This window comes from Thamnophis elegans, chromosome 2 (genome assembly GCF_009769535.1).
Source record: "Thamnophis elegans isolate rThaEle1 chromosome 2, rThaEle1.pri, whole genome shotgun sequence".
NCBI classification, from domain to species: domain Eukaryota; kingdom Metazoa; phylum Chordata; class Lepidosauria; order Squamata; family Colubridae; genus Thamnophis; species Thamnophis elegans.
This window is the reverse complement of record NC_045542.1, coordinates 12,812,284-12,829,502: the sequence shown is the minus strand read 5'-3', so window position 1 is coordinate 12,829,502 and position 17,219 is coordinate 12,812,284. Positions and strand designations below refer to the sequence as shown.

Genomic DNA, 17,219 nt, shown 5'->3' with positions numbered 1-17,219 from the left:
ATTCAAAAGTCCACTGGTTGCCTATTCTATTTTAGTAGGCAATTGGATTTGAGGGTTTCAGGTGGAGATCTTCCTTCTTATATCTGCTGGAATTGCTCCAGAAAATTGGAGCAAAAGCTTTTCCAGAAAGATAAGCGCAAATGCTGAAGAAGTATGCTGAGCTGACCTGATGGATTCATGCCCATCCTTCATAGAGCACAAAGTTTTGGTACATTTGAGAGTACAAAAAGTAAAAAAAGCAATACAAAAAAAAAAAATCTACCACCATTAAACCCACTGTGCAAGCACAAGAAAGAAGCAAGACAAGAAAATGCTTAATGAGGTTTTCAAGCTTAGAGATTTTATTCCTGAGGAATGGGTGAGAAGATAAAAGATAGCCTAGTGCATTAAAGATGTTAATCAAAGCTACCAACATTTTGTAAAAGACTGAATAATAAGAAATTCAAAAAACCTTTGAGAAACGTTGATTGCTTTTATTGAACCATTACCTCTATCAGTCATTTCTGCTAGCAACCGGTCAGTTTCCTCCCATATGGTCTAGCGGTTAGGATTCCTGGTTTTCACCCAGGCGGCCCGGGTTCGACTCCCGGTATGGGAAGAATAACTTTTAAAAAAAATTCTAAATTATTCACTGTGGAGACACGAGCGTTAGTAAAACAACGAAAGCAACCCCTCTGTTTTTTGTTATCGGATCGAGAACTAACGGGAAAACAGTTTCGTCCCTCGGGGCTCTAAAAGAAATGAACCTTAGAAAAAGCTTGTTGCTAACACTTTAAAAAGAGGCCGCCACTCTGGGACCAGACTTGCACTTGCTGAGAACTTTAAAGGTGCATTTCCTTGGCCTGTCAGTAGGGGCCGCTACGACTTTAGAACTGCTTTCAAAAAGTACCACGATGCGGATGCGGGAGGTGGGGTGGGGTGGGGGCTGACAAGGAAGAACTGAGAAGGGCTGCCTGCTGCTGCAGTTGATCCCGGTGAGGTTGCGAGCCTTTAATAAAAGCAACCTCGCCTGGGCTGGCAGAAGAAGATCGCAGTGGCTGTTCTTATGTAAAGTTGCCTCTAAAGTTGCAATGGGAGCTCAAATCTGTCTTATTTATTTGTTTGTTTGTTTGTCTCACATTTACAAGGTAACCAGTGCAAGTAACATAAACATGAACAAAGCAAGTAAATACAGATAAATGGGGACAGTAAGACAGGGACGGTAGGCACGCTGGTGCGCTATCTTGCAAATAAATTGATCATATTAATTAATGCAGTAATGCAAATGAATGCAAACGGGTGGGTGACCAGGAGCCCATAGTTTTCGGAGACTCGAGAAGAGGCAACGGTGGAGGGAAATGGCATTTGGATCCACATCTGGATTTGCACCGGCTGAGTTGGGACGGGTATCTCTTCTCCGACCTCATGAGTCACTCCCCCCTTCCCCCATGGCTTTCAGCAAAGAGGGGAGGGCTTCCTCTGTCTGGTGAGCGCCGGCTCAAGAGAAGATCAGTCTGCCGCCCTTCCTACAAGTCCGAAACTCCCTTGCTAGAGAAAGCGATCGAGAGCGCAGTTTACACGCAGGGTCGTCCAAAGTGGGCGAATGTCGTCAAATTTGAAGGCCGATCCGTGGATTTGACCTGCCCCGAAATGAATTGGAGTCTCTCTACTTTCCTGGAGAGAGAAGTCGCTTAGAGTCTTTATCGCTGGATATATCATGTTACATTAATTAATTCTTGCGAATCTCGCAGTTGGCAGTCTTTAACCCTGAACATCAGATTGAATTTCTGGTGGCTGAATGAGTTTTTAAGTGCTCTCCCATATGGTCTAGCGGTTAGGATTCCTGGTTTTCACCCAGGCGGCCCGGGTTCGACTCCCGGTATGGGAAAGTTGGAATTTTATAGTGAAACCTTCTTGCTGAATGTTTCCTTCGTTAATTCGTGGGAATCCGATTCTTGGGGTTTTTTGCCTTTGCCCCAAAAATACTAATACCAACTTTCATGCAATTGTTGTTTTTAAAAGGGAGCTTCCCCTTTTATATCTTAATAAGTTGCAGCAGCCTGTAAGAAATCAACAATCTGGATATTTCTGGGAAACTGATACAAATCACCTCCATATTCCTTTTGTCCAATAGATGCATCAATTCTGTTTGTCCTCTTTTAAGAATCTTGCTTATATTGAAAGGTAACACTTTAGAACCTGATAATACTGCTCTTTGCAATCAAGTAAGTATGAAATTTCAGCGGGCTTTAATGATTTTAATTAGGAAAAGTATTTGTAAAGGAAGAAACCCATTTTTAAATTAAAAAGAAACGCTTTTCCCATACCGGGAGTCGAACCCGGGCCGCCTGGGTGAAAACCAGGAATCCTAACCGCTAGACCATATGGGAGAAGACGTAATTTTGTTTCTTGTGATCTAAGTTGATATAGCGTTTAGTACGTTCTCATTTTCAATCATGTTTTACTTTCGGTTTTTAAACGACAGAGAAAAGTATACAGTACCGGGTACCCTACAGTATTTTGAAGTTAGGAAGAAAAAAAATGCAAGATAATTCTTAAAAAATCAAAATGAAAGCACACACGCAAAAGAAATCCTTCTTCCCATACCGGGAGTCGAACCCGGGCCGCCTGGGTGAAAACCAGGAATCCTAACCGCTAGACCATATGGGAAGGACTTGCAAAATGGTTCCAGGAAATGGTGGTCCAATCTAAGCCATAACAATCGTCTCTGCCCCTACAGGTATGTTTAGGAATTGCAGCAGTCGTCCTTCAAAATTCAACCGCCTTCACATAAAACTTTTTGTAAATCCTGATGGCTTTCAGTAGAAAAGTGGGAGATTGACATTTTAAACCCTAATATGCACATGTTTGAAAACTGAAACTCCAAGCCCAACTAAAATGTGCAAAATAAAATAGGGATTAAAAAGAAATTAAACGGAGAACCTGTGTCGCATGTCTTTTCCTTGTCGGTTTCACTCTGGCTTCAGCAATTCTTTTCGAATTAACAACAACAACACAACAACAACAACAACAACAACACCTAGGTCCTTGGTTAGGACTCCAGCTTTTGAGCTACCAACCAGCCCCAAAGGCTGTGAATCTCACCAAAGATTAACCACATAATAATAATAATAATAAAAATCACTATTAGTTTCATTGTTATGCAGCGTTTCTCAACAACTTTCTCAGCAGCTTTGCAATGCGCGGATTTCAACTCCCGGCTTTGCACAGCCAACATGCTGGCTGGGGATTTCTGGAAGTTGATGTCCACGCATCTTAAAAGTTTCTAGGGCTTGAGAAGAATTACAACGCTAGTGGAAATCGAATGGGTCTTACAAAGCAATGGGCTCCAACCTTGGCAACTTTTAAGTCTGGCGGACGTCAACTCTCAGAATTCCCCAGCCAGCTTTGCTGAGAGTTGAAGTCCGCCATAAAGTTGCCAAGGTTGGAGACCCCTGTTCCAAAGGATCCCATCGGGCTGCCTTCATTGCCAGTCCTGGAGTGTGATCGGTGGAGAACAATGGCTTCGGTTGATTCGTACAGATGCCTTCCAACGAGATTAAAGGAGATTCCTAAAAAAGACTTGGGAATTGTGTCTAACTTTCCCAGATACAAGCATAAGCCAGTGGGTCTCCAACCTTGGCAACTTTAAGACCTGTGGACTTCAACTCCCAGAGTTCCTCAGCCAGCTTTGCTCTGGGAGTTGAAGTCCACAGGTCTTAAAGTTGCCAAGGTTGGAGACCCACCGGCATAAGCAACCTGCGCAGGTGCATTTCAACCTGCCTCAATTCAATTGTGCACCTGCACCGAGATATACGCGTAAGCACACGGCGATATCGACACGCATCGCTTTCCTCGTAAAAAAACGGGGTTATCCACGCACAGAAATCTTCCACGCGATTTCTGCGGGCAGACCCCAAACCCGTGCCCGAGATTAAACGTCCCGACCTTTCGCAAGCTTATTAACTTCTGCACGGGAGGCAAAAGACGGTCCTCCCCTTTTGCACCCCAGTAGCTGCAAAACGATTTGCGCTCCCCCCTTTTCTTGTCGAACGCTAGAAAAACAAAGGGGCATGTAGCTCTTTAAGGGTCACCATGGCAACAATGAAAGGAAGGCTTCCAGTATCAGCCGGAAGTTATCTGCACCTGATTCTTTTCTCCCCCACCCCCCACGCACTGCCCAATCCAAGCAAGCGAGGATGCTCGGCATCTGGCAGGAAGTGATCCCAATTTGATGGGCAGGTGCCAAAGCTTATCGGAGCGGGAGGCGGGGTTTTAAGGGGCAGCTGGGTCCCGATGCTGCTGCTAGGGCTCTTGGGTGAGGGTATAATGAAGGGGCTGGGAGAATAGAATGGAAAGAAAGGTGATGGAGCGATAGAGAGGGGAAGGGAGGGCAGAAGTATTTGGGAGGGCCTCAAGGGGATGGGGACGAGGAAGAAGTATGGCCAGGGATGCTATGGGACAGAAGGAAATATCCAAATAGTGGTTTTTGTGAGGGTTGATGAGTAGATAGATATGAACCATGCTTGGATAGCAAGTAAGGGAGACCAAGGAATGGTTATAGAGAAGCTTCTATTCCTTGGATTCCACTTACAAATCTTCAAGAGATTGTCTATTGCCCCCTTTTGGGAAGTCAACTATGGGGTGGCACTGCTTATCTGTACCATATTAGGAATCTAGGGGGGGAAAACTCTCCCCAACCAACCCTTTGCTGGGAGCAAGGGTAGGTGTCAAGCAATTATCATAAATTGTTAGGGTGGAGAGTACCAATATTTATAGTTCAAATCAATACAACTAGGGAGCAGGTTATGAAATTTTAGAGGGACAAGGAACGATAGGATGGTAGGGGTTAGAAGAATTTAAAAAAGAGACTGGGGAAACAGCTGAACTGAAGAGAGGTAGAGATTTTTTTGTGGGGGGTAGGAAGTCAAGCATGGCTCTTGTGGATAAGCATGCAGGGTGGTTTGGGAAGTAGGAGCTGAAGGGGGAGAAATGGCAGATCACCGGGTGAGAAGGAGAACAGAAGGATTCAGAGATTCATCCCTCTGCATCCCTTACCCCCTCTGCTTTCTCACAGAGACAGTGGGGACGATGGGGCTGGTGGCTTGCAGAGGGGACTGAGCCTCTGCCTGTGAAGAGGCTTCAACTGTATGCCCCCCCTCCTCCCCCATCATGGAGCCCTTGAAGGAACGGGCTGGGTGGTGCGCAGGGTACCTGGGGGAGGAGGCTGTGGCTGAAATGAGACCTTTGTTACAAGAGAACGCTAGCCAGGTGAGTATCAGGAGAACCACTCATTGGGTCTCTCTTCTTATTCCTCTCTTCTGCATCTTTCCTTTGTGTGCAGTCATCATGGTCCAAACTCTGTTCAATAAGGCCAATTACATTTGTCTAAGAATGTGAAAATGGCTTTGCTGGGCTGAAGTTTCAAGAAAAGTACAATAGTAACTCAAAGCTGAAAATATGGCCAGAGCAACACTTGCTACTAATGATTCTGTCTGGCTTATGGAATCACTTGAGCATCAGTTCCATTGTTCTGTCTTCTGCTTCCAACAGTAGAATTACAAACACCATGTCCAGCAGATCAGATGTAAAGCTAGCATGTCCACAGAGGTGGATTGCAAGCTCATAATTAGAGGTGATTCTCAGTGCTCTGAATCTAGTGGCTGGTTGATAGGGTAGCCCTGCAGGCCAAATCTAAACCAACTGTTCTTGGTTGTGATTCTTTGAAGGAGGAAGTTCTTTATCTTATTTTGAGCTTTATTCTTTATCCCTTGCATTAAGAGGGAAAGGACCTTGAGCCTCTCTGTTAATCTATCAGCAGAGTACTGCACTATATAGCATAAAAGGGAAATGTTATTCCTGGTTTTCCTTCACTCCTCCTATCTCTTCTCAGATTCTCTCTTTCTATCTATAAAATTCCATTGGCCAGTGTATGCATCTTCTTTTTCAGGATGGTATTGAAATGAAGGTTGAGCCCACAGGCTGGGGATCAGACGATCCAGAGTTAGAGGAGGAAGACACTGGTCCAGATCCTGTGCGGGTCTTGATGTTGCCACTTCAGGCCCAGCATGCCATGGAGAAGATGGAGGAATTTGTTTTGAAGGCAAGTTACACCAATTAAATTAAGCCTTCTTGTGTGCCAAGCTCTTTGTAACTTCATTCTTCTACAACTGTTGTCCAACAGTCAACCCTTGAATGAGCCCTATTGATTCTGAGGCAAGCCAATATGTCACAGCAGTACTCCAGGAAGCATCATTATGACTTCAGCTGCTGACCAACATCCTTCTTCTTCTCAGCTTTACCAAGCTGGGAAAAATAGCCCCTTTTGCCAAGGGCCTGGGAGTGGGAGAGCCATAAAATTTTCATCCTTCACCCTGGGGAAGAGAGCCTCCTCTCTGCCATGACAACCCATTCTGAGCCAGCTTCTGGGCGGGTTCATAGAGGGGCAAGGCCATCTGGCCACATTACCCAGAACCAGGAAGACCAGGAGGAGCAAAATTGAAAATGGTGTGGGCTCACTCTTCTGACATGCAACTCAGTTACCCAGCTGAGTTCCCTTCAGATCCACATCTGAGGGAGGCCATGGGACGGAGACATAAGGCAGCACAAAGAGCAAAAAACTACACTTCCAAAGATATGGAGGTGAACTGCCAGATAAAGGCAAGTGAGAACAGTCTTCTCCTGGATCAGTATTGTCCTCTGTTTTTGTAAGCTATGTCCAGCCTACTTTTGAAATTGAGTAAACTCTAGCATGTAAAATATCTTATCTGAGACTCCCAGAAAGTTGTTCCAAAGACATATGTACGTATGTATGTATTTAGGTATGTATGTATGTATGTATGTATGTATGGTATGTATGGACTGTATGTGTGCATTACTATATAAGAGCCTCTTTCTCAAATAAGATCATTACATCTAGGGTCTAGAGTTCCTCACTGCATCATTGTGCAGATATTGTGGATGAGCAATGACTAACTTTTAAGAAAGCCAGAAAACGAATTTGTGATAGAAGGCTGACCAAAATTTCAGAGGAAGGGAGATAATTTATTCACTGAAAAAAGTGAAAGGAAGTTTTGTTTTTGTTTTGTTTTGTTTACATTAAAAAGGTCATGTAGGTGATGGCTCTTACTCCTGCCCATTTCTTTGCTTTTTCTGGGAATTAATTTCTTCTTTATTTCATTTTTGGTATTAAAAGAAAATACTGTAAAATACTGGAAAGTGAAAAGAAAAGGGAGGTGGGAAGAAGAGACCCCCCCATACCCATTTATTCCTTTCTTCTACCTGCTTTATTTCTCAAAGGGAAGACTTGCAATTAATAGACAGTTTCCCATGACCTCTATTGAATGTGGTACAATAGAATTAGAATTTGAGATAACTGTCATAATCCTATATCCATTTACCTGAATATAAGCTTCATTAAATTCCCTTTGACATCTAAGTAAAAATGCATCAAATAACACAATGTGTCTCAAATGTTGGATATAAAAATTATCTTAAAATCTTCACTTAATCGTGACATTCCCAGAACCTCTGTAAGGCCAGAGTTGGCAATATGTTCCTTCAGATACCAACAGCACTATTAGATTGCCAAAATTGAACACTAGTTATTGCTGTTGTTTAAATAGCTGCAATTTCTCAAGAAAATTACATCTCAAAATAATTCCAAGTTCTGGCATGAAATACTACTATTAATAACAACAACAATAATAATAATGTATCAATAGTAATAGGAGCCCTTGGAGCAATACCCAAAGGGATGCCTCGATACATGGAAATTGTGAACTTATTCTTGAATGTCATGATTTGTAAAAAACCAACCTTACTCAGAACTGTCTAAATACTCAGACCCTACCTTAACAGCTCTTTGGTCCTTGGTTAGGACTTGAACTGTTAAGTTTTTACCAGCCCCAGACTGTAAATCAAAATGTAGATTAACTACAGTAACAATAATAATGCACTGATACATTATGAATCCTAGATTCTTGGAAATAACTTGTGTATGAAAACTAAGAAACTGACAGCTGTGATTTCATACATTGTTGTGTATGTAATAATATAATTCCTATTATTTCCATGCCTCTAAATCAGTGTTTCCCAAACTTTTGACATATGTGTACCCCTTCTATAATTTTCGTAACGCTGACTACCCCTCATAAAAAACATATGCTTTAATAAAAATCAAAATATTTTTTTTAATTTTTTTTGGTACATACGCAAAATAAACGAAAGTTATATTATAAAGAACATTTATTTGATTCAATGAGAAGGATGAAATTGTTTATGTTGAGATGACAGATCATCATAATTTGGTTCTGTGGGCGCAGCTAAGCACGGTGCAGTGGATATTCCCACGTGATCCCCACCAAACTCCGGTGCAACGCGTACCCCCACCAAACTCTTCCCGTACCCCTGGGGGTACGTGTACCACACTTTGGGAAACACTGCTCTAAATGATGCAGTGGTGCCCATGGCCTAGAAAGATGGCTTGTTCCTGAAATAAGGCTTTTTGGTCAGTACACCAGCCCAACTCAGATGGTTATTTGGTTTTATTGCCATTTTTTTTTCAAACAACTCTCTCTACCTCTGTATCCCTCTCTGTAATGATCTGTGAGACTGTTTTTGAGAAACAGGAGGAGGATCCACAGATGGGGCAACAGTTAAATAAGAGGCAGCTGAGTCCTCGGAAGGAATTGGAGCTTTTTGTCTGGACTACCTCTAAGTTGCCCACATTGTGGCTGCTGCTCCTGCTTGCTGCCTCTCCAGAACATTCTTACTTTGCCTTTTCAAAAAGTTCATGTGATCAGACTTGCCACATTTTTATGACAGAAGCTGTTTGATTTGAACAGTAAGAAATTACAATAGGTTCCCCCCCCCCACTCCGCCCCATTGTGGGATGCTTGTTTTCAACCAGACATTCCATCAAGGTGGAAAGTAAACGCTTTTGGAGCAGGGCTAGTTCTGCTCACTTGCTTGTCTTCTGCAGCTAACAAATGAACAAGCAAAGCAGAAGGGATCGTGATGAACCCAGTGCATTGTTAAAGAAGAGCCTGAAAGTAATTGATGACTCCTGCTGTGGTTTAATCGTGATCTTTTTTAAAAAATAAAAATTACACCTTGTCTTTCTTCAAGGAGTTCCAGATAATAGAGGTAGCATTCTTCGTATCCTGCCCATTTTATCCTCATGGCAAATCTGTAAGGTGGACTAGATTTGTTTATAACAAGAGATTCTAACTGGAGATTACTGGGAACTTCCTGATGCAAAAAATAATAATCAGTTTCTTTAAAATTAATTATCAGCTGGAAGACATCCCCACTGCCCATTTTCAAAATATAGGATCAAGGCCTTTTTTCAGGATGAGGTCTACACTTTAGCTCTGGGTGGCCTATGGTGGCTGTGCATCAGAAAAAAAGAGACAGGGCCACACAGTGCATTTAAACTAGACCAGATTTATTTTAGATTACATTAAATTCAATGCATCTTTTGAATAGAATTCATTCTTGGGGGATTCTATTACTCGCCTCCTCTTTGGTATGAAAAATAGCAATTTGCTTGGAATGTTTTGAGGACCCCATCTAAATCTTGGGAGGAGGAGTTAGGCTGTGTAACTTCGCCCTAACTTCAAAGCACTTTGGAATCTTGAATTATTATTATTTTTGTCTTTTAATGACCCCGCAATCACTTGCATCGGGATGGAGTTGGGCAACTGAGTGGAGCTGAGTGTTTACTGGCTGGATTCCCTTCCTGTCGCCAATGCAGAGTTCACAGCAGACATTTTCTCATTGGGCCCAGAGAGAGAAATATCTGCCGCTGTCTAGGATCGAGCTCACAGCCTCCTCATTGTGAGGCGAGAGCTCCACCTCCACTCCTAGGCTTACAGGGAATGAAGGCAAAAACAAAACAAAACCCTACTTTGAAACTCAGTGATGTGAACACTAGAAAAAATCTTTGTGAAAACACTAGAAATTCTTCTCCCCCAAGTTGGTTTCCCCCTCCCCTTCCAAGAAGCATAGCAATAGCAATAGCAGTTAGACTTATATACCGCTTCATAGGGCTTTCAGCCCTCTCTAAGCCGTTTACAGAGTCAGCATATTGCCCCCAACAATCCGGGTCCTCATTTTACCCACCTTAGAAGGATGGAAGGCTGAGTCAACCTTGAGCCGGTGAGATTTGAACAGCTGAACTGCAGAACTGCAGTCAGCTGAAGTAGCCTGCAGCGCTGCATTTAACCACTGCGCCACCTCGGCATACCATATCCTCAAGTATACAAATGCACTCATTGTTTTGATGTTCTCAGCTCGCAGAAGGAAGGATAGGCAAGCTCTTTCTATGACTTTTCTCGCCTCTCTTCTGCTGTTGCAGGTTTGGGAGGGCCGTTGGCGTGTGATGCCCTATGATGTGCTACCTGACTGGCTGAAAGACAACGATTTTCTCCTACACGGACATCGGCCACCCATGCCTTCCTTCCGCGCCTGTTTCCGCAGCATCTTCCGGCTCCACACCGAAACTGGCAACATCTGGACTCATCTGCTTGGTCAGTCACAGGGCAGAAGATTGTGTAGCTCTATAGTCTGAGGGGGGAACAAAGAGGGTGGGAAATAAATTGCACTCCTCTGAATCAAACTCTCTGGTTTCCACAATATAAGTGGAATACACTGTTCTACAAACTGCATACTCACTACATATTGTAACCAAGTGTCATTTCTTTAATGTTGTCACATGAAAAGATATACTTAAATATTTACAAAATGTGAGGGGGTGTACTCACTTCGGTTTTACTGGTGACATGATAAATGTAAGACTAACTCACTGGCTGCTTCTTGAATTTTAAGGCAGTAGGCTAGGCCAGCTTGGGTCAAGATTTTGGCCTTCCCCTCTCCTGGCTAGCTGAAAAATGCTTGCTCTGTCTCTAATAATGTTATTGAAGTTTTTAATAAACATAGTAAAAACTAATAAAAACTAAACTAAAAGAGAAAAAAAAAGTTCAGAAGTTTCAAAAAAGAAAAGAAAAACAATTAATTAGTGGCTTCCAAGCTTCATTATACCAAATATAAGCAAATATAATAACTTTTAATCCTCTTTTAAAGTTACAAAAAAATCTGCACCTCTTCTTCCCCATAGCCTTTTATCTATGCACAATCCAGAAATTATCTTTTCAAATCTAGTTCAGCAAAAAGTCCACTGTGAGTTTCTAGAAATAACAAACGAATAGTTTATCCGTGATCAAATAATCCAACTTTACATTTTTTTCATTATATACAATCTTTCATTTCTGTGCAAAATCACAGGATTCAATCTTTCATCACTCTTTGGCATTTAAAAGTCTGCAAAGCTTTCACCAATCTACTTTGTAAATGCCAGGCACCACTGCTGTAGTTTTCAAATTTATTTTAGATTTTTAAGTTTCTCACTTAAAGTTTGTTAAATCCAAAGAAGAAAGTAAAACTCATCAGATGTCAAATTAAGCTTGCCATTTTGAATGTCAAAATGTAATTAAAGTAATTAGATTGAACATTTCCTTTGTGAACTTACGAAAGGCTTCACTGCTGCTAAGAACAAAGATGTTATCTTGCTTGGCTCCTGGCATTCAAACCAGTCTGCTTTTCTTGTTTCTCATGAGGAGTTGCTGTACAGAGCATTCATAGGCAATGTCCAATTTCCCCTTCTCTGGAGATACTCAATCAATCTGCCCAGTGGTCTTTAGTCTTCATAGCGATTGTGTCCACTCGTTTGCAGAGACATTTTCAGTCAACCATGACTCACACCAGAAGCCATTTGTACTTCTTCAGTCTCCCATTTCACACATTGATTCTCCCAACTTGAGAAAGGCCTGTGAAGTTCCTGAAATGGAGTCTTCAGGGGGTAGATTCAGAAAGGATTCCTAGTTAGTCCCTGCCAAACCAGATGTATGTTTCCTGTTTCCAAATGTGCCCCAGTATTTGAATACATGCAGAAACATGTATATATTGGTAACTTTCTCCCCTCTCTTCAGGATTCCTCTTCTTCCTGGTTTTGGGCATTGGATACATGTTCAGTCCCAACATGAAATATGTGGCCCCCATCCAGGAGCGTGTGGTCTTTGGCATGTTTTTCCTCGGAGCCATTCTCTGTCTCTGTTTCTCCTGGCTATTTCACACAGTCTATTGCCACTCTGAGAAAGTTTCTCGCACCTTCTCCAAGTAAGTTGATTTCCCCTCCTCTCTCCATCCTCCCGCAAACTACTGAGGCAGGTGACCAACAGGCAAGAATTAAGAATCAAGATGTATTCTCTCATAATGAAATGTGAGGACATGCTTAGAGTATCCGAGGTAAATTTCTTCTTTGGCTGATAACTGGATAGCCTTTTCTTATTGTAAAAGAAAATCCCCATCAAGCCAAAGTAGATGACCAATCAGGTATTGGAATCTGTCCGGAGTTTGCCCATCTCCCCACTTGTTTCTTCTGTTCTGTGCTACACAAACAGCAATGGAGGTGCATCAAGACTGGTATGCCACTGTCTGGGCTTGCCTGTAGCACCATGCAGCATCTGGGAACGACCCAGGGTCCTGATAGGACCTCACAGCAGATGCTTCACCATTTGAAACAATAAAAATGCTGTGCTACAATTGAAGTTGCATCTTGGAGTCATCGGATTCATTTTTGTACCAATGCCTACGAAGTGGTGTTCTTTAGAGCACTATAAATCAATGTTTCTCAACCTCCTCAATGTTAAAATGGATGGACTTCCACTTCCAAAATTCTCCTACATACCTTAACTCTGCTGTGGTTGAGAAACAATGCTATAAATGGTTTCCCAAGGACAGTAAGTCACAAAGTATATTTATGGTAAATATACCATACATAAATGTTACAAAAGTATTTGGGGGAGGTGTTACACAAGAGATATTTGGGGGATTTCAGAAGGGGCTTTCGCTGTGCTCTTGCTATCACAGGGAAGCCAATAGACAGCCCTTTTCCTCAAGACTTCGAGCCAATAATGGATGAGCTACATTTAATCTAGTGCATCTTTTCACCTCCCAAGCACTTCCTGATTCTGTTGAGATGACAATTCCCAGGCAGCCAAGTCAAAGATTGTGCTGGGGAGAATTTGAAGGCTGACCTAATGGACCACAAGAAGTATAGGCCTGAGAAAGAGCCTTGGCTATATCTTGTCTCTGGTTATTGCTACAGAAGCCTGTAAAAACTGTGGGCAGGGATTATAGTGGGATGCCTATGGAGAATGCATCCATTTTAGGAGGTGACAATATCAATTACTAGTTCATAAGCGGGTTTCATTGTTCTCCTTACAGTCAAGCCATCATAATGTGACAAAAAATGTGGTTCTTGTAGAAACTGGCATGTAGGTACAATCCTTGCTATCTATGCCTGCATATATGCTTCCCACAACATGGATCATCTTGGCAGTATAATGAAAGCTAGAGGTTCTTCATAATATCTTGCCCACACTGTGGCTATAGAGAACTACACTTTACTAAAATAGTTTAAAGGTTCCTGTAATTTAAACTTTATACACCAAGCCCTGCCCTATGCATGATGTCCACTGATCACCCAACCTTGCTTTCTGTGGTACCTTCTGTACAGATTGGATTACTCTGGAATTGCACTGCTCACCATGGGCAGTTTTGTTCCCTGGCTGTATTACTCATTCTACTGCTCACCACAACCCCAGCTCATCTACCTCATCATCGTCTGTGTGCTGGGTATAACTGCCATCATGGTGTCGCAGTGGGATCACTTTGCCACGCCACAATATCGGGCAGTGCGGGCAGGTAACTATTCATGATTTGACTGCATCCTCACATTGCTACATTATGTGGAGAAGCCTATTAAAGATGGGGAATACTGTTAGTTGTTTTCCAGTCTTTTGGTTGTGTTTTCCTTTCCCTGGTCTTTCTACTCCTCTCTTCCCACAACCGTTTATATTTTTGTCCACACAGTTCTCACTAGTTTTTGGAGTCCTCTATTTATATGCTTCTGGAAATCTCAGGGGTGCCAAGATTTCAAGACCTTTCTTGTATTTTTCAATTGTGTCAATTTTGGTACACAAAAAACACTCATGACCTGACCATTGCAAACCGAAGTAATTATATAATATAGAGGAACTTGCCTGGCACAATGCAGCCTTCCTAAACCTAACATTGTCCAAATGTGAGGAAAGTCTAACAGGAAAAAGGAGTTGTAATCCCAACACATCTGGAGGGAACCAGGTTGGGAACAGCTGGCATACTGTGTTACTATAACAGATGCAGGAACAAAACAGTAAACTAGCATAATATGATAACCAGTGCCAACAACATCAGTTCAACATGAAAATATGTGTGTGCTTTTGTTGTCTAACGTTCCATCAGCTGCTCCTTCATTAGCAACATTAATCCGACCCTTTGGAACGACCTCCCCGTGAGGATTCGTACCCTCACCACCCTCCAGACCTTCCGCACAGCCCTCAAGATCTGGCTATCCCGTCAGGCCTGGGGTTAAAGATTAGGATCCGTCCCCACCCGAATGATGAATGAATGTTGCTTCTATTTTTTAATTATGTACTGTCTGTATATATCATTACGTGTATCCCCTCCCTATAGGTTGTAAGCCGCCCTGAGTCCCCTCAGGGAAAAGGGCGGCCTATAAATAAAAGCAATCCAATCCAATCCAATTAGTTGAATTGATGTTAAAGCCACAGAACCATCCATCCAAGTTACATTTTCTCTTTCTTTTTGGGGTAGGTGTATTTCTGGGCCTAGGGCTGAGTGGACTAGTGCCCACCCTCCATTTCATGATCACTGAAGGTTTTATCAAGGCCACGACAGTGGGACAGATTGGCTGGCTCTTCCTCATGGCAGTCCTCTACATCTTGGGAGTGGGCTTGTATGCTGCCCGCATTCCTGAACGTTTCTTCCCGGGCAAGTGTGACATCTGGGTATGTCTTTGGCAAGAAAATACGGAAGAGGGATGGAAGTATTTAAACTGAGAGTCTTCATATGAGTTCCACATTATCTTTTCTCTTGGTAAAAGCCATAGCTTCATTCTGGGATAAATTTGACATTTCATTTTGTCACATCCAAAATATGAGGAGGCAGGTTAAGATAAGTACTTTGCCTTGGCAAACTGTGGTGGGCCCATACCAAATCAGACAAGGTAGACAACCCTTTTTTCAAACAAGAGAAATAGTGACATGGCAAGATCCCCAGAACAGGCAGAGTGACATTTTTGCCTCCTCCCGTTGTTGTTGTTTTTTTTAAGGAGAGAAAATATAAGGAAGCTTAAGGATAGGCTACCCAGAGAATGTGACAGCGTGCAATTCATAAAAGCAAGATTTTTTAAAAAAACCAAGTCAAATATATAGAAAATCACGCACATTATTAATGTACTTAGTGTGTGCTTGCATGCAAGCAGTATAAAATTAATAAAAAAACAGACAGTAAGTGCTACAAAACACTTAGATGACAGATTTACATGATCAATAGCAATAGCAATAGCAGTTAGACTTATATACCGCTTCCTAGGGCGTTCAGCCCTCTCTAAGCGGTTTACAGAGTCAGCATATCGCCCCCAACAACAATCCGGGTCCTCATTTTACCCACCTCGGAAGGATGGAAGGCTGAGTCAACCTTTGAGCCGGTGAGATTTGAACAGCCGAACTGCAGTCAGCTGAAGTAGCCTGCAGTGCTGCATTTAACCACTGCGCCACCTGGGCTCTGTAGAAGAGAACCAGGGATGAGTACACTTAATTCATGGCTCGGCTGGGGATATTATGTCGCAAATCCTGCAGAAGCCCCAGCTGCTTTGTTTTTTGTTTAATTTGTGAATGTCAAGAACAAAAAGAAATCTCATAATGTGGTGATGGTCAATACGAGGCGGGTTGGGTTCCAATGCCTTTCTTCTCCTTTCTTTCCATAGTTCCATTCTCACCAGATCTTCCACGTCTTGGTGGTTGCAGCTGCCTGTGTCCATCTTCACGGGGTCTCCCAGCTGCAAGCGTTCCGCTCATCGCTGGGTGGCAGCTGCATGGAGAACACTGTGCTCTGATACCTCTTGAGGCTCCAGGGATACCCGCTGAATGAGGGCAGCCCTCCCATCACCCTGAGCACTTCTGGATATGGACCACGAGGGACAGGGCCTCTCTTAAAGGGCGCTGCACCAAGTCTCCCTTTGAAAAACAACCTTTGTGTCCCAGGTCTTCTTTGCGGTTGGGGGAATGGCTCTCCTTTCCTCCATTAGGGCAACCCACACATTAGCCTATGTATGATATGTGTGAGCATGTGGATTACACGTGTGTGTGAATTGCCAGCAAGAAGTGTAAGGCTAAAGAGATGGGCGATAATAGGGTAGGCATTTAATCCCTTCTGACAGCTTATAATGTAGGTTCATGTGGGGATTCATATAAGAGCACGATGGACGACTACAGTATCTCCCATAAGCTAAGGAGATGTCTTTTCTTTAAAAAAAAAAAAGAAGTATTCTCAGGTCTGTCCAAGCCGTGCATATTTGTTCAGTTCTCTTTGTGAACTGGTGCTCTTTTAAGAGGCGGCTTATTTTCAGATGGGTGCCAAGAAAGCATGTCATCTACTGAAATACGCAACAAACTATTTTTATTCCATCAAAAGTAAAAAGTGAGGGAGGAAACCCCCAAGGTAGGGTAATTGAGTTGGCTTTGTTGCTGGATTGCTTGCTTCTCTATGGAAATGTAGATTATAAATCTAAGAGCTAAGCCTATTGTCCAGACCAACATCGACATGGATGACTGGCACACATCTGTTCTACCACCCCACACCACCCCCGGGTTAAGGATGGATGCAGTTATGTGCCAGCAATCCCTCCACTCTACCCTCCGAGATTTGTAGATGTCTAAATGTTTTTAGGGTACAGAAAGGGAAACTTTTCTAATCACGACTGCATAGAGAGAGAGAGATCAGCGCTTGGGCTGGAAAAGCCTCCATTTTTTAAACCATCAATTTACTAGTTTGGAAATTACAGTAGCTGTTGCTCAGTTCTCTGTTCTTTAATCCCTGACAAATAGCTTCAAGAGTAGGACATTTCTTAATAATAGATTGTGTGTATGTCTGTGCATGTAGTGAGGGATCAGGTTACTTCTTCTCCCCAAGGATCTCGATTACAGCAAATGAAAATCATCTGAACTGAACTCTCATCGATCCTCCGTCTTTTGAAGGACTGTCAGTCTATTTGGTGTTTTGCTACAGAACCCTCACCCTTTCTCTGTTGAAGATGCAGTGTGAAGGGAAAAGCA

General features: G+C 42.7%; 1 protein-coding gene and 4 non-coding genes across 5 annotated transcripts; 3 read left to right on the top strand and 2 right to left on the bottom strand.

The window, feature by feature from the left end:
* The first annotated feature begins 526 nt into the window (after positions 1-526).
* Positions 527-598, top strand: TRNAE-UUC. The gene has a single exon. It is a non-coding gene; the product is annotated as a tRNA-Glu (tRNA).
* A 1,197-nt stretch (positions 599-1,795) lies between these two features.
* On the top strand, positions 1,796-1,867 carry TRNAE-UUC. The gene has a single exon. It is a non-coding gene; the product is annotated as a tRNA-Glu (tRNA).
* Positions 1,868-2,297: 430 nt separating this feature from the next.
* Positions 2,298-2,369, bottom strand: TRNAE-UUC. The gene has a single exon. It is a non-coding gene; the product is annotated as a tRNA-Glu (tRNA).
* A 208-nt stretch (positions 2,370-2,577) lies between these two features.
* Positions 2,578-2,649, bottom strand: TRNAE-UUC. Its single transcript has one exon. It is a non-coding gene; the product is annotated as a tRNA-Glu (tRNA).
* Positions 2,650-5,151: 2,502 nt separating this feature from the next.
* LOC116504214 (adiponectin receptor protein 1-like) lies at positions 5,152-16,000 on the top strand. Its single transcript, XM_032211100.1, has 7 exons — positions 5,152-5,250; positions 5,930-6,082; positions 10,340-10,511; positions 11,970-12,156; positions 13,559-13,746; positions 14,698-14,891; positions 15,872-16,000. Exons 1-7 carry the CDS (start codon positions 5,152-5,154, stop codon positions 15,998-16,000), a joined length of 1,122 nt encoding a protein of 373 aa, XP_032066991.1.
* The last annotated feature ends 1,219 nt before the right edge of the window (positions 16,001-17,219 follow it).